Raw genomic sequence first — 24,633 nt, 5'->3', positions numbered from 1 at the left:
CTTGTCTTGGACAAGTCATATGACTTCCCTCGCGTTGATTATGGTAGCTTAAAAGTAGAGTGAGGCAGACGCACATTTTCAATGTCTATGCTATCATATGGCAACACTTTCAGTGAATGGTCACTTTGCGTTGCTCCTGATATGGCTTGGTATTTGGCTTTCGGAGTGCAACAATATTGGGTAAGGGCCGTCGTTTCTAGCTCGCTAGCAAAACTTTCACAATCAGACTCAGAAGTTAACAAGTGCTAGCCTGCTCGCTAGCTAACTAGGTTGGTTGTGCTTGTGCTGCTGTCTCAGAGGCAGACAATAATCTTGTTAGGACAGCCTGTGAGGAGCATTTATCTGATTTCGTAGTCTCGTGTAGTTAAGTTGGTAGAGCTTGGCTCTTGCAGTTCCAGGTTTGTGGGTTCTATTCCCAAGGGGGACCAATATGAAAATGTATGGACTAAAATGTAAAATGTATGAGGGTAAATTAGTATTTCCTGCCTATGTTCTGCCAGGTTTTGGGATTATAAACTAACCAACTAATGCATTCATAATTTGAAATACACGTATTTCAGATGGGTCCTCAGCTTGCAGTGAAGCAAAGTGTGCCAAAGACTTCTTCACTTGACTATATTCACAAAGGGACAGCATACTGTTATCTCTGCTGTCAGGGACAAGAATGACTTTGCACTTTACTGCTGCCACTGCAATAGATAAACATTATAATCAAGCAACTGGCTGGCTATAACTGACCAAATTATGAATGCAGTAGTTGGTTAGTTTATAATCCCATAACCTGGCAGATCATAGGCAGGGAATACTAATTTACCCTCATACATTTGACATTTTAGTCCATACATTTTCATATTGGTATTTTTTTGTACTTTGCTAATGTTAAATATGAGCATTTTTTTAATGCATGAAATAACTCCTCCCCTATTCTTGACAAAATGATAGTTATTTAACGTACAAATCTGAAGTCCACGGTAAAGTACACGTCATTGCATTGAGGCAGAGATGTTTATTCTTTGAGCACAACCCATCTTGAGGTTTCCGGTAGATGCATATAATCAACACTAGAGAGCAGTGTTGTATAGTGCTGTGCTTGTATCTCAAATTATATAAATCAATTTCTAGTAATCAATTCTCAAGTTTGTCCGTTTTTTACAGACCCTGTCTTTACTTTGTTACTACAACCTCTCCAGCATTTCTCTCATCCTATCAACTAGCATAAGCTGTCATATGTTGTCTAATGTCATAGAATACCCATTTGAATGTCTCAAGTTAAACTTTTTGGGCGACCCCACAAAATTCACATAGAAATGTGAGTTATAGAGCTCATTGAAAGCAAGTCTATGAAGCGGGAGATCTGTTATGTGCCCTATTTCTATGCTTTCTGTTTTAAAGTAAAATGTCTGCGTTTTCTTTTACTATTGTTTTTGTACAACCAGCTTCAAACGGCTAAAAATACTATATTTTTGGTTTGGAAAATATATTTCACAGCGGTTTAGATGGTACAATGATTCTCTACACTGTACTTGCCTGTTTTGTTACTCTAACTGAAATCAGGTGTGATTTCTGCATATTGTATCTTGCATAGTGCATCTTTATTTACCTTTATCCTAGCCATTTCAACTTCAATTTGGTGACATAACCATTGAAATGTACCAAGGATCCCGGATAGCAAAGAACTTGGTCTGAAGTGGCCCAAGGCTTTTTCTTCTGGAAAACATATTTAGTCACATGACATGACCAACACTCTTTTGATACATTGACGCACTGATAATAAGTCAATTGTTTGAGAGTGAAGTGTTTTTGGACTTGTCACACATTTATTGAGTTAAGTACCTTTACTTTAAAGAAAGTTCTAAACATTTTCACTGCAGATCTTGATTTCTTTGAATGCAGTTTGTCTATTTTGCATCAGGTTTAATGCAATATGGACTCAGGAGAAGTGTATCATCATGAGTAAATAAAGTTGAAACAACGGGATATTTGTTCTCCACAGTCCCTCATTGGACGATGACCTCCTATCGCCGTACCCCTACGGCCATAGCCATGGACCCTCGCACTCCCACCGTCATGTCCGAGACTGCCAGTCCGTTGTTCATGGCAACGTCACCCACCAGACCTGGCCCGCCAGCAACCACACTGGGGTGCCCGTGGCTGAGTCGAAAGTCTTCATCTCTGACGTCCCTGGCACAAGCCGATGGGTTACAGGTCAGTGGAGGAAATACTTATTTAGAAAATACCCATAAATTTGCCCCATTTTTAAAAATTAATTATGGCAAAATGTGTTATTTTCTTTGTTTCCATAGCTATTCAGCAGTTTAAACACCATACCCTTACAATATTAGGCTTTTGTCAAGTGAGATTCTTTTCCAATTTTTTGTTGTGTATATAAACTCTAAAATTAAGAAATGATTTCCTCCCTGCCACAGGTCACATTACAGTGGTCCACGACCCCCTGAGGACGGTGTCTGTGCTGGAGCCTGGAGGGCCGGGGGGGTGCGGGATGAACCGGAGGGAGGCGGTGGAGGAAACTGCTAGAGCCGGCAGGTGTCTCTATGCCCAGAATGGAGGTTTCTTTGGTACTAGGACCGGGGAGTGTTTGGGGAATCTAGTGAGTGACGGGGTGCAAGTGAGAGACAGCGAAGGGTTGCAGAATGCCCAGTTTGGCATTAGGAGGGACGGGACGCTGGTGTTTGGGTAAGAGCTGCCAGTCTCGTTGAATTTCCTTCTCAATATCTCTCTGTACCTCAACTTGAGCTCCATATGTGGTTGTAATGTGTATAATTTCTAACAGAAATTTGTACTTCATAACTTTTTCTAGACATGCTGTCAAGGCTTGTAGTTGAGGTTGTGGAACACTGATCCTGTTATCATAAAATACAAAGATCTTATGTTTATTTGCTCAAACACAAAGGCCTTTATTATATTCTAAGATTATTACTCATTCTAAATTATCGCAAGTCTTATCTCCGTAACAGCAATGCTTCTTTGTTTCTCCGTATGAAACTTTAATGACCTTGCCCTAGCCAAACCTCGATGCCCAAATGAAGCCACCCAACGAAAACAACAAACGCACGCACCACAATAACCCTATCGCGTAAATGACGTCTACTTTGGAACATAACCAATTAGATTAGGACGGTACTCCCTGTTCCCTGGAGAAGTGCGTTGTGTTGACCTGTCAGTCATTCCGTGTAGAGTATTGGCTCTACCTTGGAATTTTCCTGTTTCCCAGATAATGGTATGTATGTTTGATGGGGAAAAATAAGAGCAGTGAAAAAAAGCACTGGTCCCTAAACCGATTAAAACCAGCCACCTGAACAGCTTGGTTGTTGTGTAGTGGCTGATTTCCCCCCCATAGATTTTTCATAGACTAGAGCCCGAGGGCTTTGAACACTAAGCTATTTAACTGTCACAAATTGAAGTACAAACATTTCTTGTGGGGCCAAGTGAAAGCCAGGTGAAAACACTGTGTACAGAGATTCAGGATGCACTTCAGCTTTTGGCTGACTAAGCCAACATCTTTTATCTCACTAGATTGCTGAATGTACCCTTTTTAACATGATAATCGAAGCATGTGATCTCATGGGTACCTTGTTCCACAGTTGGTTATTCCTTTCTTGAGATACGACTGACTGGTGTTATTTGATGCTGTTTGGGGATAACTTTACTTTTTCCTCATCTTTGTCCCTGATTTTCCCTCTTTACATCCTGTTTCTCTACTTCTTTTTGTCTCAAGTTATCTCTCTGAGGAGGACGTTAAGGATGAAGCCAACCCCTTTGTGCAGTTGGTCAGTGGGGTGGTGTGGCTGCTCCGAAACAGCCAGGTCTACATTAACCAGAGCATAGAGGCTGAGTGTGACACGACACAGGAGACGGGTAGCTACTGCAGGATACTGAGGATGTCTTCAACTTAGCCATACTTACTTAAAATGCTAGAGATATATGTAGTTAGTTAGTATTGACATCTTTTAATATTACTTTAGGTAAGTCTCCATTAAGTGCAGATCTAGCATCGGCTTACTCAACCATTAGATTAGGAAATAAAAAGCAGGACTGGCCTGGTCAGCACTTAGTGGTAACTTTGTCCTAGACTTGATGTAGAAATCTGTTTTTGGCTTCACGTCACTCATATGAAATGGCCATTTAAAACATCAGGGAGTTGTCATAATACACAATAAAAAAAATACATTTAGAAATATGAAGAGAAATTGCGTATGGCACAATTGACAAATGCATATGGTGAAACCCTGTTTGCCCGTTCTGGCTATGTAAAAACAACAATGATGTATTCTATCAAATTCAGCCAGTATGCTTCAATTCAATTTTCATGCATTTGATTCCGCAGGGAATTTCCGCCATTTTGTGGATGTGGTGTCAGCCAGGACAGCGGTTGGTCACGATAAGGAGGGGAAACTAATCCTGTTCCACATAGACGGACAGACGGACCACAGAGGGTAAGAATGGACAAGAGATGAGGAGTTGAGAAAAGGGAGGGAGAAGAGGGTAAGGAGATAGAAAGGATGGAAAATAATACAGGTGTAATTGGATGAGGGTGAAAAAGTGGAGAGAGTATTGTGGGAGTCAGGAGACGGAATACAATGGGAGGGAGAGAAACTGGTTGGTCAAAGTGATGGAGAGTGAAAGGAATGCGAGACAATGCAGGTTTGATTGGAGGCAGAAGTGGGGCCATTTAGGCATATGAAGGGAGATGGGGCTAAGTAAAAAGGCTCTGATCAATTCTATTGATCTGGCTTTCTCTGTACCGGAGCAATGAACAAATTACCTCATTAACCTAGAGTTTCATGAGTTTGTTAAAGACATGGCTTTGGAAAGACCACAAGGGGACATCTCTGTTCATGTCCATGGCCTCTTCACTCAATATCAGGCCATATAACGTCAATAAATCTTATCTAGTAGGCACAGTCTCTCGGTGTATATCAGACCAACCATTGACCTTCTCCAATGAATTTACCTTATTTTTCACACAATCGACATTGCTTCAGAAGTCCTTATGGATTTGTTTTGCTCTAAATGCAAGCACCATCCTCCTATATGGCCTTATGGTACAGTACTGTACTAGTGGTTTTGTACCAATTGTTCTCTCCTCTCTCTAGTATGAATCTTTGGGAGGTGGCAGATTTTCTGAAAGGTCAGGGGGTCATCAATGCCATCAACCTGGATGGGGGTGGTTCCTCCACTTACGTGGCGAACGGCTCATTGGCCAGCTACCCCTCGGACCACTGGTAAGCCAATCAGAAAGCTCATGTCACATGTTCATTGCAATGACATTACAAGGTTTATGGAGCTGCTTTTATTTTAGTCAAATATTGTTGCTGTTTCACACACTGTAAATGATAATATTCATGATATTCATTCTCTCACCTGCTCTTTCTTTGTCTCCATGCTCCCAATTTCCTCTCTATTCCCTCCTTCAGTGTCTCAGACCCCATGTGGCGCTGCCCTCGGCAGGTCTCCACCATCCTGTGCGTCCACCAGCCCCAGTGTCAGCCTGAGGACTGCAGCGGGCACGGGATGTGCATCAATGGGCACTGCCAATGCCAGGAGGGCTGGAGTGGGACTGGCTGTGACACCATGGTGTGCCAACCGCCCGCCTGTGGTGCCCACGGTGTCTGTACACAGGGTGAGTGAGGAGTGGGTACAGTTGTTCTCTCCTTGAGTTCTGAACCAGCTCTCTGAGGTTACAATGAAATGCCTCTCTCTCCTATTTCTTTCTCTATTCTCTTTCTCTCTTATCTCATCCCTCTCTCCTGGTGCAGATGGCTGTGCGTGTGATGCTGGATGGAGAGGGGCGAACTGCAGCCAAGGTAATCAGCCTCTCTCTCCCTCTCTCTCTCTCTGGCTTGGTTTGTTTACACAACAAGTCTGTCATTTCTCCTGGTGTGAAACATGTTGCTTGTCCCCAGGACCCTATGATTTGTGAAGAATGTGCTCTGTCAAGCTTTGGCAATTACGGTTGGTAGTTATAACTTCCACATTCCAGGGCAGTACTTTAACACCTCCTAGCCCTCACATTTTCTTTCACTCACTGCACCTTCTCCCAACCCAATGGCCCTATAATACACTCCTTACTTTCCTGAACAAACCTGTATCCTACATAATACTGTATACAATGACGTCTTGTCCTCATATCTTGTAATACTCCCTCCAAAATCTACAGTATCTGACCGTCCACCTATCACAGCTTACTAGTGTCTTTTAACTTATTTTCTCTCTCTCGCTCAGTGTGTGATTTGGGTTTCTATGGCGACGGCTGCAACCAGACATGCGCCTGCACTAACGGGGGCTCATGTGACACTGTTCACGGTGGCTGCAGCTGCCCCATTGGTTTTCGTGGCGACTCCTGTGAACAAGGTGTGTTGCTAGTAGTGCGGCAGGATAAGTGTTTAACCCTGATTGATTGGTGTACACCTAAAACAACCTTTACGACCCTCCAAATCAAATTCGTAATCCCCTATCAATCCCTAATTTCTCTTTCACATTCCCAGACTTTACCTCACCTGTTTTAGTAATAGCACCTTGGAGTGCTTCCAATGTTATGCCTTATTCCCAGTCTCACAGGGATAACGGTGAGCAACAAAAGCTTTCCCAGTGGTCTGGCTAGAACATTCCCTCTCTGTACAACTTCTGCCAATAGTCTTGCTCCAAATCTCTGAATGAGAACTGCTGGAACACATTAGCCCTAATATGCTAAGCCTTCGTTATATCACTTCCTTGGCCCTCTGATGCCCAAATCCTGGACTGAATACCTGTGGCTTTGGAGATTAAATTAAGCTATTGTTGATGTCTTATTGTCTGTCAGAGCTGTTAAACTCTTCATGTTCATCAATGCTGTAGTTCCCATGTATTATGGACTAGCTTATGTTGGACAATTACATATTGTGAACATTATCTTAAAATTCCTAAGAAGGTCTAGGAAACCAAAACATTGGTACTAACCCCGGATGTTGCTAGCTAGAGCAGTGGTTTTCAGCAGGGAAGTTTCTTTACATTAAAGGTTTATTGTATTTTCCAGTGACATCTCATCCTGTTTCCTTGGTGTCTCTCACATCACTTCCTGTGTTCCCCTCAGAGTGTCCTCTGGGTTTGTACGGGCTGGACTGTGGGCAGGAGTGCCAGTGCCAGGACATGTGCCCATGTGACCCGGTCACAGGAAGCTGCAATGCCCTGTTCCAGGGAGAGAAGAACCAGAGCATACACAGAGGTATGGAACCACCTGTAACTCCCCCGCCTGCTCAGAGCAGTAGTAGTTGAAGGAACTAAACGGATCACAACATACTGCATAAAGAGGTTACAAGCCTCTATTCAGGATGTCTGCACCTCAGTCTCTAATGAGTACTAATAGTTTCATAGTTGTCGTCCTGTAAAGTGTCTTGTACAGTATGTGGACCACTTCATTCTAAGCCTGCTAGCATAGGTTTTCTCCCAAACATGACCGGTCTGTTTTATTGATTCCCCATCATTACATGGTACAAACATTCAGGATATGTTTCAGTTGGCTGTATGTAGTCTAGGGCTGTCCCCAACTAAAAAAATCTTGGTCGACTGAAGTCTGTTCTTTCGACCAATCGATTGGTTGACATTTTTAAACGTGTATTTCTCCATATAGACACATCCTATGTATTTTGTTAAAATCAACTATATGCATTGAGCTTGTCTGATGCTTTAAGCTCACTGTTTGATGAAATAAGAAACAAATGACTCAAGAGGGCGACAGATCTAGATAACCATAAGAAAAAATCTTAACCTGACCCAACCATCCTCTTCCTTCTGCTGATGGCTTTTGCAGATTCTGCCATTACTCTCCTGAAGTTGCTGGTAATAGGCTACACGAGGAGTCGGCAACCTCTTTTCATGTGGAATGCCAATTTATCTTACCATTTCTACTGATCTGTGTGCCAGTTATGGTTTTCGTATGCGCAATCATTGTCATGTGGTTAATCAAAATGATATATAAATTAAAATGATACAAACCTAAAAAGTAACTTCTATTGCCATTGGCCAACTATGTAAAAATAGCCTACATAAATAAAGCCAACCAATAAAAACATTGCAGCCTGCTGATATAAAATATCCTATAAATCACACTGGCTATGCATGGTCTGTCTGCAAAGAACTTGAAACATTTTTATCAACTAACTTGGGTCTGGTCTGAAGCTTGCTCTAGCTTACTTGCAACATTGCATAAAATATTCTGGGCCCTCAGTTTCCTGCTCCAGTGAGCTCGGGACAGACACCGCTGTAGGCTATTTGCGCAAGTGATAGAAGCAGTGCTTGACTTGGGCAGGAGCTCACCGGAGCGGATTACCGACACCTCAAATGTCCTACTGCTTGAGCTTCTGTACCTCTGATAGAATATTAGCTCAAAAGTATTGTGAAGCTCATGTACCTAAATATAAACAGTACCAGCACCCAAAATGGGACCAGGACCTATTTCAGTCTAAGTCAACCACTGATGAGAAGTAATCAGATAGGCCTATTTACGGACGTTTCCACCGGATCAGAGCATGACATTTTTCCGTTCACACTGAGTGGTATTTGAAAGGGAGAGCGCTGGAAAGATTTTTCAAATACATTGAGGAACTATTGTCATTCTCAATTGATGTTAAAACAGACTTTTTTTGCTCTGCTGTTTGAGGTGAAGGAAACATGACTTTGTGAAACTCCACAGCTTATTACTGGTGATGCGTTAAGCCAATCAGAAATACTATCAGATCCCAAAATGGGCACATTTTATATGCTTACATTTGTGAGCAGGCCAGGTGGCCTATAGGACTACTTCTAAGTGTAGTAAGTGCGCGTCCTTACTCAACATTGACAGGAGTGCTCCAGACAAAAGACAATGACTAAATTGGATTGGCAAAACTCGTAATGAAATAAACCAACTTGTTCCTCACAAGTGTTGCATAGGTTGTGTGCTCTGCAAACAATGTGTCCACTCCGACAATGAGAACGGTAAAAGGAATAATAATATATTGAATGCATTAACAGAAATTACCATAGCTGAACAAACATTGTAGATTAGGAATTAACGGTAAATGTACTACTGGTGATATCTTTAATGGGGAACTGATAGACGCTAACAATCAAACGCAAACAATTCACACAATGAAGTTATGAAACAATGAATGTGCACAAATTGGTGGGAGAGAGCGCATTCTGGAGAGAAGTGCATCTGGGTGAGTCATGGTCAAGCCGACGTCTGCATTGGCCATACAGCATTTATGGTGAATCGGCCTCTGCAGAAGTCATGGCATTCACACTTCGCAGTGCAGAGCTGTTGTGAAGGAAGTAGTACAGCTCCCATCTACCGTCAACCAATCATGTCAATGCGGAGGTATACAGGGCCCTCCGCATTGGTTCATTTGGGAGGTGCATGGCTGCTGCATGCCTCTGGAGGCTCCGTAATTGCGTCACACCCTCCATACGGAGCCTCCGACCACATTTCAGATCTAGCGTAAATTGGCTTTTAGTCTAGGCCTTCAATAGATTTGTTCACTGAGATGGCCGTGTGTGTGCTACTGGTCGACAAAAAAATCTTGGTTGACCAACAGCCTGTCAACTAATTGGGAGGCACCCTAATGTAGTCGCCCTGTGTGTCTAATGTTCTGTGTTCTCATTGTAGTACAAATCGGGAAGGTTTATCTCTGAGATGATCTCATCTGTCCCAGCACACCCAGACTCATTTCCCTTCCATGTATTACCTCATTTTATCTCTTCCCCTCTTTTGTTCCTGTCTGTCATTTTACCTCCCTCCTTGTTCGTTACTTGTTGGCCTTGCTTTCTCAATTCAATTCAAGGGCTTTATTGGCATGGGGAAACATGTTTACATTGCCAAAGCAAGTGAAATAAACAAAAGTGAAATAAACAATCAAATAAACACTCACAAGTTCCAAAGGAAGAGACATTTCAAATGTCATAGTATGGCTATGTGCAGTGTTGTAACGATGTACAAAAGGGAAAATAATAATCATTTACAATGGTGTATGTTCTTCACTGGTTGCCCTTTTCTTGTGGCAACAGGTCACAAATCTTGCTGCTGTGATGGCACACGGTGGTATTTCACACAATATATTTGAGTTGATCAATTTGAGTTTTCTAGTTCTTTGCTGGTCTGTGTAATCTGAGGGAAATATTTGTCTATTGTCATACATTTGGCAGGAGGTTAGGAAGTGCAGCTCAGTTTCCACTTAATTTTGTGGGCAGTGTGCACATAGCCTGTGTTCTCTTGAGAGCCAGGTCTGCCTACGACGGCCTTTCTCAGTAGCAAGGCTATGCTCACATAGTCAAAGCTTTGCTTAATTTTGGGTCAGTCAGTGGTCCGGTATTCTGCCACTGTACTCTCTTTAGGGCCAAATAGCATTCTAGTTTGCGTTTTTTTTTTTAATTACTTGACACATTGGAAATAATTATTTTATTTCTCATGATTTGGTTGGGTCTAATTGTGTTGGACCAGCTTGCTTAGGGGACTCTTCTCCATGTTAATTTCTCTGTAGGTGATGACTTTGTTATGGAAGGTTTGGTCACTCGCTCTCTGTCTGCATCTCCCCCTCCCTTACTCTGCTGGTTGTGTCCATATGTAGGGCATAGCAGGGATGTGTTCATGAGCTCTCCTAAACTATGACAGGCCCGTGCAGACTCGAATCCCACTCCTCAGCACACCACTTTGTTTTACTTTAGTTATCTCTGTGTGATCCACCATCTCTATTTACTCTAGTTCTGTGTTGGTGGTGTTTTTATGTGTGGGGTTGGAACATCAACACCACACTACACTGACTCATTCCCTCTCATTCTAGTGTGTTCTCACTCACCCACTCTCACAGTCGTTCATCCCATGTCCTCCAAGGTTGATCGCCCCTTTCAGTCTCTGAGCATAGCTCAGGACAGTGCTCTTTATCAGGATGATGGGCTGACTGGCCCTCACCATCTACTGACTGCCTGGCTGCCACTTACAACACACGTGTAGGAGTTTAAAATATTTAGACCCCTGTAAAAGAGAGGTGGGAGACAGTGGGGTAAAGGGGGGCTTAATCAAGTTGTTGGGATGTATGTCACAAACTAGAGTAACCCTAATAAATCCCCAGTCCTCTACATATGTACAGTTGAAGTCGGAAGTTTACATACACTTAGGTTGGAGTCATTAAAACTTGTTTTTCAACCACTCCACAAGTTTCTTGTTAACAAACTATAGTTGTGCCAAGTCAGTTAGGACATCTACTTTGTGCATGACACACGTAATTTTTCCAACAATTGTTTACAGACAGATTATTTCACTTATTCACTGTATCACAATTCCTGTGGGTCAGAAGTTTACATACACTAAGTTGACTGTGCCTTTAAACAGCTTGGAAAATTCCAGAAAATAATGTCTTGGCTTTAAAAGCTTCTGATAGGCTAATTGACATCATTTGAGTCAATTGGAGGTGTACCTGTGGATATACACTGCTCAAAAAAATAAAGGGAACACTTAAACAACACAATGTAACTCCAAGTCAATCACACTTCTGTGAAATCAAACTGTCCACTTAGGAAGCAACACTGATTGACAATAMATTTCACATGCTGTTGTGCAAATGGAATAGACAAAAGGTGGAAATTATAGGCAATTAGCAAGACACCCCSAATAAAGGAGTGRTTCTGCAGGTGGTGACCACAGACCACTTCTCAGTTCCTATGCTTCCTGGCTGATGTTTTGGTCACTTTTGAATGCTGGCGGTGCTTTCACTCTAGTGGTAGCATGAGACGGAGTCTACAACCCACACGTGGCTCAGGTAGTGCAGCTCATCCAAGATGGCACATCAATGCGAGCTGTGGCAAGAAGGTTTGCTGTGTCTGTCAGCGTAGTGTCCAGAGCATGGAGGCGCTACCAGGAGACAGGCCAGTACATCAGGAGACGTGGAGGAGGCCGTAGGAGGGCAACAACCCAGCAGCAGGACCGCTACCTCCGCCTTTGTGCAAGGAGGGGCACTGCCAGAGCCCTGCAAAATGACCTCATACCGCTCAGGAAGGAGACGCAAATCAATMCCAGAACAACAGCAAAGGACCCAAAGGACCCTGTGAAGATGCTGTAGGAAATGGGTGCAAAAGTATCTATATCCACAGTAAAACGAGTCCTATATCGACATAACCTGAAAGGCAGCTCAGCAAGGAAGAAGCCACTGCTCCAAAACCATCATAAAAAAGCCAGACTACATTTTTCAACTGCACATGGGGACAAAGATTGTACGTTTTGGAGAAATGTCCTCTGGTCTGATGAAACAAAAATAGAACTGTTTGGCCATAATGACCATTATTATGTTTGGAGGAGAAAGGGGGAGGCTTGCAAGCCGAAGAACATCATCGCAGCCGTGAAGCACGGGGGTGGCAGCATCATGTTGTAGGGGGTGCTTTGCTGCAGCGAGTCTGGTGAACTTCACAAAATAGATGGCATATTGAAGCAACATCAAGACATCAGTCAGGAAGTTAAAGCTTTGTCGCAAATGGGTCTTCCAAATGGACAATGACCTCAAGCATGCTTCCAAAGTTGTGGCAAAATGACTTAAGGACAAAGTCAAGGTATTGGCGTGGCCACCACAAAGCCCTGACCTCAATCCCATTTGTAAATTTGTGGGCAGAACTGAAAAAGCGTGTGTGAGCAAGGAGGCCTAGAACCTGAGTTACACCAGCCCTGTCAGGAGGAATGGGCCAAAATTCACCCAACCTATTGTGGGAAGCTTGTGGAAGGCTACCCAAAACGTTTCACCCATGTTAATAAATTTAAAGGCAATGCTACCGATTACTAATTGAGTATGTAGACTTCTGACCCACTGGGAATGTGATGAAAGAAATAAAAGCTGAAATAAATCATTCTCTCTAATATTATTCTGACATTTCACATTCTTAAAATAGTGGTGATCCTAACTGACCTAAGACAGGGAATTTTTACTAGGATTAAATGTCAGGAATTGTGAAACTGAGTTTAAATGTATTTGGCTAAGGTGTATGTAAACTTCCAACTTCAACTGCACATATCAAGTTTCATTTCTTAATAGCTTGTTTTCAATGTTCCTTGTGTTTACGCTAGTATGTAAATGAGTGCCTTCATAGAGTTCCTTCAGGAAGTTTTCATACCTCTTGACTTATTCCACATTTTGTTGTTACAGCCTGAATTTAAACCGGATTGAATTCATTTTTTTTGTCAAACATCTACACACAATACCCCATAATGGCAAAGTGAAAACATATATTTTTAGACATTTCTGGAAATGTATTGACAATTAAATACAGAAATATCTAATTTACATAAGTATTCACACCCCTGAGTCAATACTTTGTAGAAGCATATTTGGCAGTGATTACAGCTGTGAGACTAACCCAGAAAGACTATGGGCTTTCCACACCTGGGTTGTGCATTACTTGCCCATTTATTTTCAAGATCTGTCAAATTGGTTGTAGGTCATTGCTAGACGACAGTTTTCAGGTGTTGCCTTATATTTAATTCAAAAATGTCACTCGGCCACTTAGGAACATTCACTGTCTTCTTGGTAAGCAACTCCAGTGTAGAATTTGCCTTGTGCTTTAGGTTATTGTCCTGCTGAAAGGAAAATTAATCTACCCGTGTCTGGTGGAAAGCAGACTGAACCAGGTTTTCCTCTAGGATTTTGCCTGTGCTAAGCTCATTCCGTTTACTTTTTTATCCTGAAAAGGTCATCCAGTCCTTAACTATTACAAGTATACCCATAAGCTGATGCAGCCATGACTATGCTTGAAAATGGAGAGTGGTACTCAGTAATGTATTGGATTTGCCCCAAACATAACACTTTGTGTTCAATACAAAAAGTGAATTGCTTCGTCACATTCTTTGCAGCATTACTTTAGTGCCTTGTTGATAAAAGGATGCATGTTTTGGAATATGTATTTCTTTCTTTACAGGCTTCCTTTTCACTCTGTCAATTAGGTTAGTATTGTGGAGAATCTACAATGGTGAAAACTGAGGATGGATAAACAACAATCACAGCCATTAAACTCCAACTGTTTTGTTGGCCTCATGGTGAAATCCCTGAGCCGTTTCCTTCCTCTGATAACTTAGTTAGGATGGACACCTGTGTATTTGCAGTGACTGGGTGTATTGATACACCATCCAAAGTGTAATTAGTAACTTCACCATGCTCAAAGGGATATTCAATCTGTACCTTATATAAACTCAGCAAAAAAAAGTTACGTCCCTTTTTCAGGACCCTGTCTTTCAAAGATGATTCGTAAAGGGTTTAAACTCTGTTTCCCATGCTTGTTCATTGAACCATAAACAATTAATGAACATGCACCTGTGGAATGGTTGTTAAGACACGAACACCTTACAGATGGTAGGCATGCTGCAAGGAGGCATGAGGACTGCAGATGTGGCCAGGGCAATAAATCGCAATGTCCGTACTGTGAGACGCCTAAGACTGCGCTAAAGGGAGACAGGACAGACAGTTGATCGTCCTCGCAGTGGCAGACCACGTGTAACAACACCTGTACAGGATGGCAACTACAACTGCCCGAGTAACACCAGGAATGCACAATCCCTACATCAGTGCTCAGACTGTCCGCAATAGGCTGAGAGAGGCTGGACAGGGCTTGTAGGCCTGTTGTAAGGCAGGTCCTCACCAGACATCACTGGCAACAACGTCGCCTATGGGCACAAACCCACCGTCGCTGGACCAGACAGGACTGGCAAAAAGTGCTCTTCACTGACGAGTCGGTTTTGTCTCACCCGGGGTGATGGTCGGATTCGCATTTATCATCGCAGGAATGAGCGTTACACCGAGGCCTGTACTCTGGAGCGGGATCGATTTTGGAGGTGGAGGGTCCGTCATGGTCTGGGGCGGTGTGTCACAGCAGCATCGGACTGAGCTTGTCATTGCAGGCAATCTCAACACTGTTACAGGGAAGACATCCTCCTCCCTCATGTGGTACCCTTCCTGCAGGCTCATCCTGACATGACCCTCCAGCATGACAATGCCACCAGCCATACTGCTCGTTCTGTGCGTGATTTCCTACAAGACAGGAATGTCAGTGTTCTGCCATGGCCGGCGAAGAGCCCGGATATCAATCCCATTGAGCACGTCTGGGACCTGTTGGATCGGAGGGTGAGGGCTAGGGCCCCCCCCCCCCCAGAAATGTCCGGGAACTTGCAGATGCTTTGGTGGAAGAGTGGGTTAACATCTCACAGCAAGAACTGGCAAATCTGTTGTCCATGAGGAGGAGATGCACTGCAGTACTTAATGCAGCTGGTGGCCACACCAGATACTGACTGTTACTTTTGATTTTGATCCCCCCTTTGTTCAGAGACACATTATTCCATTTCTGTTAGTCACATGTCTGTGGAACTTATTCAGTTTGTCTATTGTTGAATCTTGTTATGTTCATACAAATATTTACACATGTTAAGTTTGCTGAAAATTAACACAGTTGACAGTGAGAGGATTTTTCTTTTTTTTTGCTGAGTTTGTGTTTGCCATTTCCCATTAGGTGCCCTTTGTGAGGCATTGGAAAACCTCCTTTGTCTTTGTGGGGGAATCTGTTTTAAAATTCACTGCTCAACTGAGAGACCTTACAATTATCTGTGGGGTACAGAGATGAGGTAGTCATTCAGAATTCTTGTAAAACACTATTTCACACAGTGAGTCCATGCATCTTATTATGTGAGTTAAGAAAATTAGTTGTTACTCCTGAACTAATTTAAGCTTGCCATAAAAATAAAGGGATTGAATATTTGTTGACTCAAGACATTTCAGCATTTTCATTTTTAATTAATTTGTAACAATTTCAAAAAACATAATTCCACTTGGAAATTATGGTGTAGTGCGTGTGTAGGCCAGTGACCAAACAATATAAAGGTAATCCATTTTAAATTCAGGCTGTAAGAAAATAAAATGTGTAATAAGTCACGTGGCGTGAATACTTTCTGAAAGCACTATTTGCTTGAGGCCATGTTGAGGAATAACAAATTGTCTTGTTTGTACATTGATGCCTGTTTTTATGAGAGGAAAAATGTCACAGCTAGTGCAGTCAAACAAGGATGCTGAAGCGACCATCTATAGTTGGTATGATTGTGTGTGGATTAGACTTTAGACATGAGTGGTTTCTGTAATTGCTGTTTCCACTGTTTCTACAGCTGGCCATTGTCTGGCCAATCAGATGTTTGCAACATGGAGCGAGGAGGAGGCACACAAATCCAAGCCTTATCTCTCTGAGTAAGTGCCAAAGGTCATTTCAGCTGAAACCCCTCCCTGCTGTTAACCACCTACAAATCAATCTAACCGCCCTCCTCGCATGCACAGCCACTCTCCCTCCTTTGAATCCCTCCGTCACTCTCCTATTGTAAATTAATGCAGATGAACATTGTGCAAAACACAGCCTTGCTATTTTTTCACAGCTTGGCTAAGACAGAAATTCATCACTTAATCATATGTAATGTCACACCTCGGTGTGACTATAACAGCATGTCCACTGCTATGTTTGGTGATGTGCTAATATTTGCATGGACAAACAGTGGTCCAGACCTGTATTTAGCGGGCTTGACCCCTCTACTCGTAAACACGTCACAGACTGCAGGAGCCATATGCATTTATTAACCCCCTTACCTTTCACATGCTAGTGAGGGATTGTTTTGAGTTGCTATGGTTTCATTCACAGATGGAGTGGGAGGTTGAAGTTTGTTTATTCATTGATCATCTTTCTCTCCTGTTCTGAATTCCTCCTCACATTTTTACTCATCGTCCTACAAATGTTCCTTTTTGGGGCCCATACCAATATCAATGAATCCTCTTCTGATAATAATTATAAAAGTGGTTTTGATTTGGATTGGATATGTAAATTTTCCAAGTGTATTTGCAGTGTGTAGAGCGCCTCTTTCACTTCCGATGCCTAGCACCTGCTATCTTCCATTTATCTCCCCTGTTCTCTCTTCTCATCCCTCCATCTCTCCTCAGGCAGCGCTGGCTCATTGTCACTGGCCTGTTGACCTCTCTGCTGTTGGCCAGCCTGGTGGGTCACCTGATCATGTGTTGGCGGTCCGCGGCTCACCACCCCGGCCGTGTGGACTACTCCTACGTGCCACTGACAGAGATTGGTGGTGCGTGCAGTTCAGGGGTCCGAGGGAAAGGGTCGCAACCCAGCAGAGGCGTATTCGAGATGGAGGACTCAGACTCCCAGGATGAACTGTGGTCGGGTCCGCGCTGAGGGAGGGTGATGGGGGACAGGTGGGAGTGAGCCTACCCTGTTAGGACCGTCTGGAGGAGCTATCTCTAACATATTGTAAAGAGGGGAGGAAGGTTTATATAGAGAATGGGTTGCAATCAATGAAGGAGAGGAAGAGATGGAGCCAGGGATAGAGAAGAGCATAAAGAGGTCAGCGCTGGAGGGAGTGCAGTGCAGAGAGAGGGATCCAAGAGAGGGAGGGAGGGTGTGACGAAGAGGCCATTGGATGTTTCAAACTCTAACCCCTATTTGAAGAGGGCAATTTGTATTTTCCCTTCGGCTCATCAGCCACCATCTCGTTATCCAGAGTGGATGTAAAGAAAGAGGAAAAAGACTGAAAAGAAAGAGGCAAAGAAGTAAGAGGAAGAAAATAACTTCTAACCCTTTGTACTTTTTTATACTAAATTACTATTTTATTGTCCTCCACTCTAGATTTTTCTAATTGACAAAGAAGAAACAATATGCCAACATATTTGATCGTGACTAATATCAACAGTAGACTATGTTTCCATATAAGAATAGGTATTTTAAGGGGACATAAACAGAAGGTGATTCTGGGCCTTTTGTTTGCCATCCTGTTCCACAAGCATGGGATGAATTTCTCCACTTGTTGCCATGAGAACAGACAAGGTAAGAACTTTGAACCCTAGCCAGGAAATCCCCAACGCTCCAACCCACTGAACCTTGTATTTATGGAGTCCACTTTATCAAATGATTCAATGTGAATGCACCCAGGTTCACTGGGATTGTTTTTAATATTTCCAAACTATTTTGTCAGTGTTTCCACTAGCCCCGTGAAGCACCTATTTTTGTAACTGTTCAGACAAACTGTTGAAATCATGTTTAAAGGATGTCTGGGTGCCAAGTGTGCTTCTGGTTCAGCCAAAATGTTCTACGGCAGCAGTAGGGATTTGAATGCAGAAATAAGGATGTACCCAAACTAGTTTGACAGGACCTGAGTGAGTATATATATATTTTTTTGTCTGACCAATTGTTTGTTGATCGCTCCTTGACCCCAATCTCAGTTCTTTAACAGAAAGTTAATTCTAGTTATTTTTCAGTTGAGGCTTCTCACAAAGACGAGGAAATCTCTTTTCCATATGAGAATTGTGTGGCGGCTTGGTGGAGATGAGTGAGTTAGAGGGACAATGAGACTATTGGGGTAGTATATGGTCATGTTGGGGTGGGGGGGGNGGGGGGGGGGGGGGGTGTAAAGAAGGATGTTCAATTTTAATTAAACTGTGTGGAGATATCTATATCTCTCTGACTAAGGTTAGGATTCACTTTGAGACATACCAGGGGTTGTTATATTACAAGGCTGTGGGAGAACACTTGATGGGAAATGTGTTTGTTGGTGTTCTTACGTGTGTATTTAACATGCAGGTTACCAGATTGTGGTCTATATGGAGGCTGTTAGGGAGTTGGATTGTCCCACTGAGACGGCTAATGACTTGTGCTCAAAAACAGTGAAAGGACTTTATACAGTAATAATGACTCACTGTGTACTAGCGATGCTGTTTTTGTATAGTTACCTCTATCTTGACTCGCACTTCCTTGAACTGGTGAAGAAAATGGAGGAATTTCATTTGCGCTCTCACCAGTGAACCTCAGGCAAGGCAAAATGCAAATCAAGGTGATTGCTTGAGTAGATGTTTGTTTCAATACATTTGCCTGTTGTAGAGTTGCGAGACTGGTTTTGTTTGGTAAATTGTAGATGTTTTATTATGCTGCTTCTATGAGCTAGCTGGCCAACTAGAGGTGGCCGGCCTCACTACCCTGGAACATATATGCGGCAGGTTAGCCTTACGGTTAGAGCATTGGGCCAGTAACCGAAAGGTTGCTAGTTCGAATCTAAGAGCCATCAAGGTGAACAATCTCTGTGCCCTTGAGTTAGGCACTTAACCCGAATTGCTCCAGGGTCACCCTGGCTGTGACCCCACTCTCTGAGGGTGTCTTGGGAAGAGTTGGGATATGCAAAAAATGAATTTCCAATTCACATATGTGTATTAATAGGACAAATATAAGCACCCACCAAATTATTTTTATTACATACTGTATGCTTGCAATTAATGGGTCTTTCGCTTGAATGTCATAATTTTTTTTGCACCCTTTTGCTGTAATTTTTGCATATTATAAAAAAGTATTTAAATGTTTTATATTGTTCAGTTGTAGCCCAGCATGGGTTGTTATTGTCTGTGTTAACAACAAGCCAGCCCTAGCCAGAGTCTGAGCCAGGCTGCTGTACACACCGGTAGCGTTTGTCGGAGAGTGCCGGACATAATTTGCAAACCGATTCTACATGTAGAATCTGTTCGGTTTGTATTTATTTTGAAAGGCGCGTTGTGTAAGCTAGCTGTGCTTTGTAGTGACCACTGACTTGAGGGCCCTCTGGATTTCAGCCAGCCGGAGGAAGAATGACTGAGCGAGCGATGAAAAAGGGAGCTCCTTTACATAAACAGGAAGTGCACCTAGCATAATGCCAAATGATTGGGGTTTGATTTTAATATATATTTGTTCAAAATTGGACTTCCTCTTTGTTTTAGTCAGGCAAGGACATAATTATGTTTAGTTCCCATCCAATAAGGGTTAGGAATTGATACTTCAATATTTATAAGTTTGATAATGTGTTAATATTTGTCAATGAATGTATTTGATGCACTAGAGTCATGTATAGTGTTTAATCACAAACTAAAGTCAATGAACTGAAACTGGTGTAAAAGTTGCCCATGATTATGCTTCCTTTACTGTCATTGTTGTGAATGACTAATCGCATACCTTGTCTACTTGAAACTTCTTGCTGTTAATATGCAAATGTCAAGAATTAAGAACAACAAAATGCAGTTTAAGGTGGTTGGCATGTCACTGCTGAGTTTTAGTAAAGATTATTTTTCACCAATAAAGCCTTTTTTTCAGTATCAATGTATTCTCTGGGCTAGATTGGAACTATTTAGGACTAAATTCATACACCTCATTCACAAGTGGTTTATTTTGGTGGACAAAGGAAGTAGCCTAGTCCGTAGGCTGCCTCCACGACCGCAATTAACTCATTTGATTTATTTTTATAATCTCATGCGTCCATTACATGTTGGTGTTCAACAGTCAACAAGGTTATTTTCCATGGGAGTGACTGACTGGATGGCCCACCTGATCACTTACTGACTCACCCATGTCTGCCCCGCCTTCTCTGTCCTGTTCAGCTGATGCAATTCTTAAGAGGGATGTCACTCTCCCTCCCTGCATCTCTTTGCTCCTTATTCTACTTGTTCCCTGTCCACCTCTTTTCCTCTCCCTTAATGTCCTCTGTTGTCCTATCATGTTCTTACTCCTGCTTATCTCCATTCATGATATACCTTTCCCACATTACCTAGAGTGTTCGTGACTGTACTTCAAAACAATAACTGAAGCATATATTGAATTTCTGTGTGTGCCTTTGCTTGAGTGTGTATGCGTTTGTCTTTTTAAAGTAGACTGGCAGGAAAGGTTGCCCTCCCACGGCTTCTTTGTGTTGGTTAGAATTCACTTGTTTGCCTGTGAACTGTCACACCCTGGGTCAATGTTAATCAAACAGAACCAGACCCAAATTCTGTGTTTCACCTAATCATCGATCCTATCGCAGGACCGTGTCAATCCAACCACAGAATGTGGCTGAATGAAATGGCCTGTAGCCTACCACACTTAAATGAGACCTCCCTTAACTTTGCATGCCCCTTTGTTTTCACAGCCTTGTCTCTTTACCCCACAGCTTGAAAACAAAGCTCTGTTTCTGTCCCAAATTCCCAACACACCAAAAAGATTTCACATGGCCTTTGACATAGGTTTCCTTTTCTTTATTCCCCTCCCCCCCTATTTACAAACTGTCCTCTCCCTAAAGGAATAGCTGTCCCCCTGGATGCATTTTAAATGGACTACTCTGAGAAGATTCTGTAATGTTCTTTTCTGTCAAATGCATGGTTTAAATTCACCATGTTAAATATCAGTGAAAATAAAAATTAGTCTGTGTTCTGTATAAAAAATTACGTTATTGATTATTAACTGCTGAAATTATGACGACAAGTCATCAATGAACTGTCCCCTTGTAGATATTGCACAAAGCATTGCCCACTTCGAAACAAACATTAGCAACATTATGTAAGGATGTGGTGACTTCACGTGAAAGGGAACATGTATTATTTTTTTATTTTATACAATGGCCCATTAAATGACATAATGAATGTTTTTTTTGTTAAATGCACTCAATATATTGACAGAGGCTGTGGTATCTGAGAAAGTCTACTTGATGTTAGGCAGATTGACATTACTTACACCTGATGGTAATTTAACATTTTATCAATATAATCCATATTTGTTTCTGAAAAACATGTTCTTAATAGAATAGAAACACAATAGTATGTTTTTAATTTGTTTATCCAAGTTCAATTTGAGCTCAAGTTCTGTAGGTCAAGAACACTCGGGTTGATTTTGAGTGATGTAACACTGTTGTGGGAAAAAGGAAACGGAGTTGAGCTGAAAGCTGCATCTTATCAGTTATGCAATAGTAGCCAACTAAAACAGCACAGGTGTGGCTGTTTTTGGGCCTGGAAAATTACCGAAAGAGCTGGTTAGATTTAGATTTTAGATTTTTTTTAACATGGACGCGTACAGTTGAAGTCGGAAGTTTACATACACCTTAGCCAAATACATTTAAACTCAGTTTCACAATTCCTGACATTTAATCACAGTAAAAATTCCCTGTCTTAGGCAAGTTAGGATAACCACTTTATTTTAAGTGTGAAATGTCAATAGTTATTTAATTCGGCTTTTATTTCATCACATTCCCAGTGGGTCAGAAGTTGACATGCTCTCAATTAGTATTTGGTAGCATTTCCTTTTAAATTGTTTAACTTGGGTCAAATGTTTCAGGTAGTCTTCCACAAGCTTCCTAGAATAAGTTGGGTGAATTTTGGCCCATTCCTCCTGACAGAGCTGGTGTAACTGAGTCAGGTTTGTAGGCCTCCTTGCTCGCACACACTTTTTCAGTTCTGACCACAAATGTTCTATAGGGTTGAGGTCAGGGGTTTGATGGCCACTCCAATACCTTGACTTTGTTGTCCTTAAGCTTTGGAAGCATGCTTGAGGTCATTGTCCATTTGGAAGACCCATTTGCGACAAAGCTTTAACTTCCTGACTGATGTCTTGATGTTGCTTCAATATATCCACATAATTTTCCTACCTCATGATGCCTTCTATTTTGTGAAGTGCACCAGTCCCTCCTGCAGCAAAGCACCCCCACAACATGATGCTACCACCCCTGTGCTTCACGGCTGAGATGGTGTTCTTCGGCTTGCAAGCTTCCACCATTTTCCTCCAAACATAACGATGGTCATTATGGCCAAACAGTTCAATTTTTGTTTCATCAGACCAGAGGACATTTCTCGAAAAAGTACGATCTTTGTCTCCATGTGCAGTTGCAAACCGTGTCTGGCTTTTTTTCGGCGGTTCTGGAGCAGTGGCTTCCTTGTTGAGCGGCCTTTCAGGTTATGTCGATATAGGACTCGTTTTACTGTGGATATAGATACTTTTGTACCCGTTACCTCCAGCATCTTCATAAGGTCCTTTACTATTCTGGGATTGATTTCCACTTTTCACACCAAAGTACATTCATCTCAAGAAGACCGAACACGTCTCCTTCCTGAGCGGTATGACGGCTGCGTGGTCCCATGGTGTTTATACTTGCGTACTATAGTTTGTACAGATATACATGGTACCTTCAGGCGTTTGGAAATTGCGCCCAAAGAGGAACCAGACTTGTGGAGGTCAAATTCTTTTTTTTCAGAGGTCTTGGCTGAGTTCTTTTGATTTTCCCATGATGTCAAGCAAAGAGGCACTGGTTTTGAAGGTAGGCCTTGAAATACATCCACAGGTACACCTCCAATTGACTCAAATGATGTCAATTAGCCTATCAGAAGCTTCTAAAGCCATGACATCATTTTCTGGAATTTTCCAAGCTGTTTAAAGGCACAGTCAACTTAGTATGTAAACTTCTGACCCACTGGAATTGTGATACAGTGAAATAATCTGTCTGTAAACAATTGTTAGAAAAATGACTTGTGTCATGCACAAAGTAGATGTCCTAACCGACTTGCCCAAACTATAGTTTGTTAACAAGAAATTTGTGGAGTGGTTGAAACACTTAGGTTGGAGTCATTAAATTTGTTTATGTAAACTTCCGACTTCAACTGTATAGCTGATTCACACTTAGATAACCTCACCTCTGAAAGATGGGGTGATGGGAAAATATTTGCCTTCCAGGAAGAGTTTGTCTCAGTGCTTACATAAACACCAACTGTGCCCTATGGTCCAGTGTAGAAAAAAACAGACTGCCCTAAAGGGAGAGGGCAGGGTGGCTGTGGCATAAGACAACACATATTCAGTTTATGGTCTCTAAATTTTTTATGATGGCCTCATCCTACTCAGCACCAGTTGGGTGTTAAATTTTTTTGGTGTGAAATGCTATGTTGCACCTGTTGCACCAACCAAAAATAAGATTAGTCGTAGCTATATCCGGCTTAAGCGATGCGACTTCATGAGATTTGATGTTTCATAATTATGGTTGGTAGGCCATGGCAGTTCTTAACAATGATTTATATAAAGCCTGGATTGCTGATGCTATATATTGGCCATTGAGAGGCTTCGAAGCCACCGGTCTGCCATATTGGCACTCTGGATTAGGAGCAGTCCTCCATAGGAATGAATGGAATTCTACAGTATTTCAATTAAGTGTTTTAAGGACAAAATTACATGTATTTAACTTTTTTTTTTGTAGTGGGGACAGTAACATTAGTACTCTCAACAACAAAAATACTTTAAGGAAAATGTATGCATTAAGGTGTCTATTATAGAAAACGAATGTAGACATTAATAAATGCATTTCTATAGCTTCCAAAATGTTTTACAATCGAGGAGTGCCATGATGGCTGCTCGCAGGGTTCAATACAACGCCCACTGTTAGTCATTCAGGGTTTAAACACCTAATTGGTTCTAAATTTTGCAGGGCATGTCCGTCCCATCACTTCACAAAGCTCATCACTATGCATGCACATTTTCTTAACCACAACTGGATGGATTCATCAATAATTACTCTGGGAATGAATATCACTGAATGACGGGAATATTGGAGTAAAGTAGGCTAATGCCATTGAAGACATTTATCATATTGTTACAGAAACTCCCAGTCATCCAACTGTTTTAAATGGCGTGTGTGTGGTCAGCAATCATTTCGCCGTTATTGTGCTGCAATAATACAAGCGTGGGGACCCGTCTTGATAAATCAGTCATTTTTGGGGGGTTTTCACGGAATGTCCGTTTGAATAGTCTACAAGGCTCGGGAAATGTTTGCCAAATTGAGGTGTGTTT

At 42.1% G+C, this 24,633-nt stretch overlaps 1 protein-coding gene across 1 annotated transcript; it reads left to right on the top strand.

Annotated features, from left to right (window-relative positions):
• Window position 1: 1 nt before the first annotated feature.
• nagpa (N-acetylglucosamine-1-phosphodiester alpha-N-acetylglucosaminidase) lies at window positions 2–20,156 on the top strand. The gene is made up of 12 exons (XM_023989018.2): window positions 2–180; window positions 1,994–2,205; window positions 2,427–2,694; window positions 3,737–3,876; window positions 4,346–4,454; window positions 5,115–5,243; window positions 5,436–5,641; window positions 5,778–5,825; window positions 6,244–6,372; window positions 7,091–7,222; window positions 16,157–16,235; window positions 16,974–20,156. The coding sequence occupies exons 1-12, from the start codon at window positions 98–100 to the stop codon at window positions 17,221–17,223; spliced, it is 1,785 nt and encodes a 594-aa protein (XP_023844786.1). The 5' UTR covers window positions 2–97; the 3' UTR covers window positions 17,224–20,156.
• Window positions 20,157–24,633: the final 4,477 nt, after the last annotated feature.

The sequence above is a fragment of the Salvelinus sp. IW2-2015 genome, linkage group LG6.1 (assembly GCF_002910315.2).
Source record: "Salvelinus sp. IW2-2015 linkage group LG6.1, ASM291031v2, whole genome shotgun sequence".
NCBI lineage: Eukaryota > Metazoa > Chordata > Actinopteri > Salmoniformes > Salmonidae > Salvelinus > Salvelinus sp. IW2-2015.
Note: the sequence above shows the minus strand (reverse complement) of the source record. Positions and strands in the feature narration are given on the sequence as shown.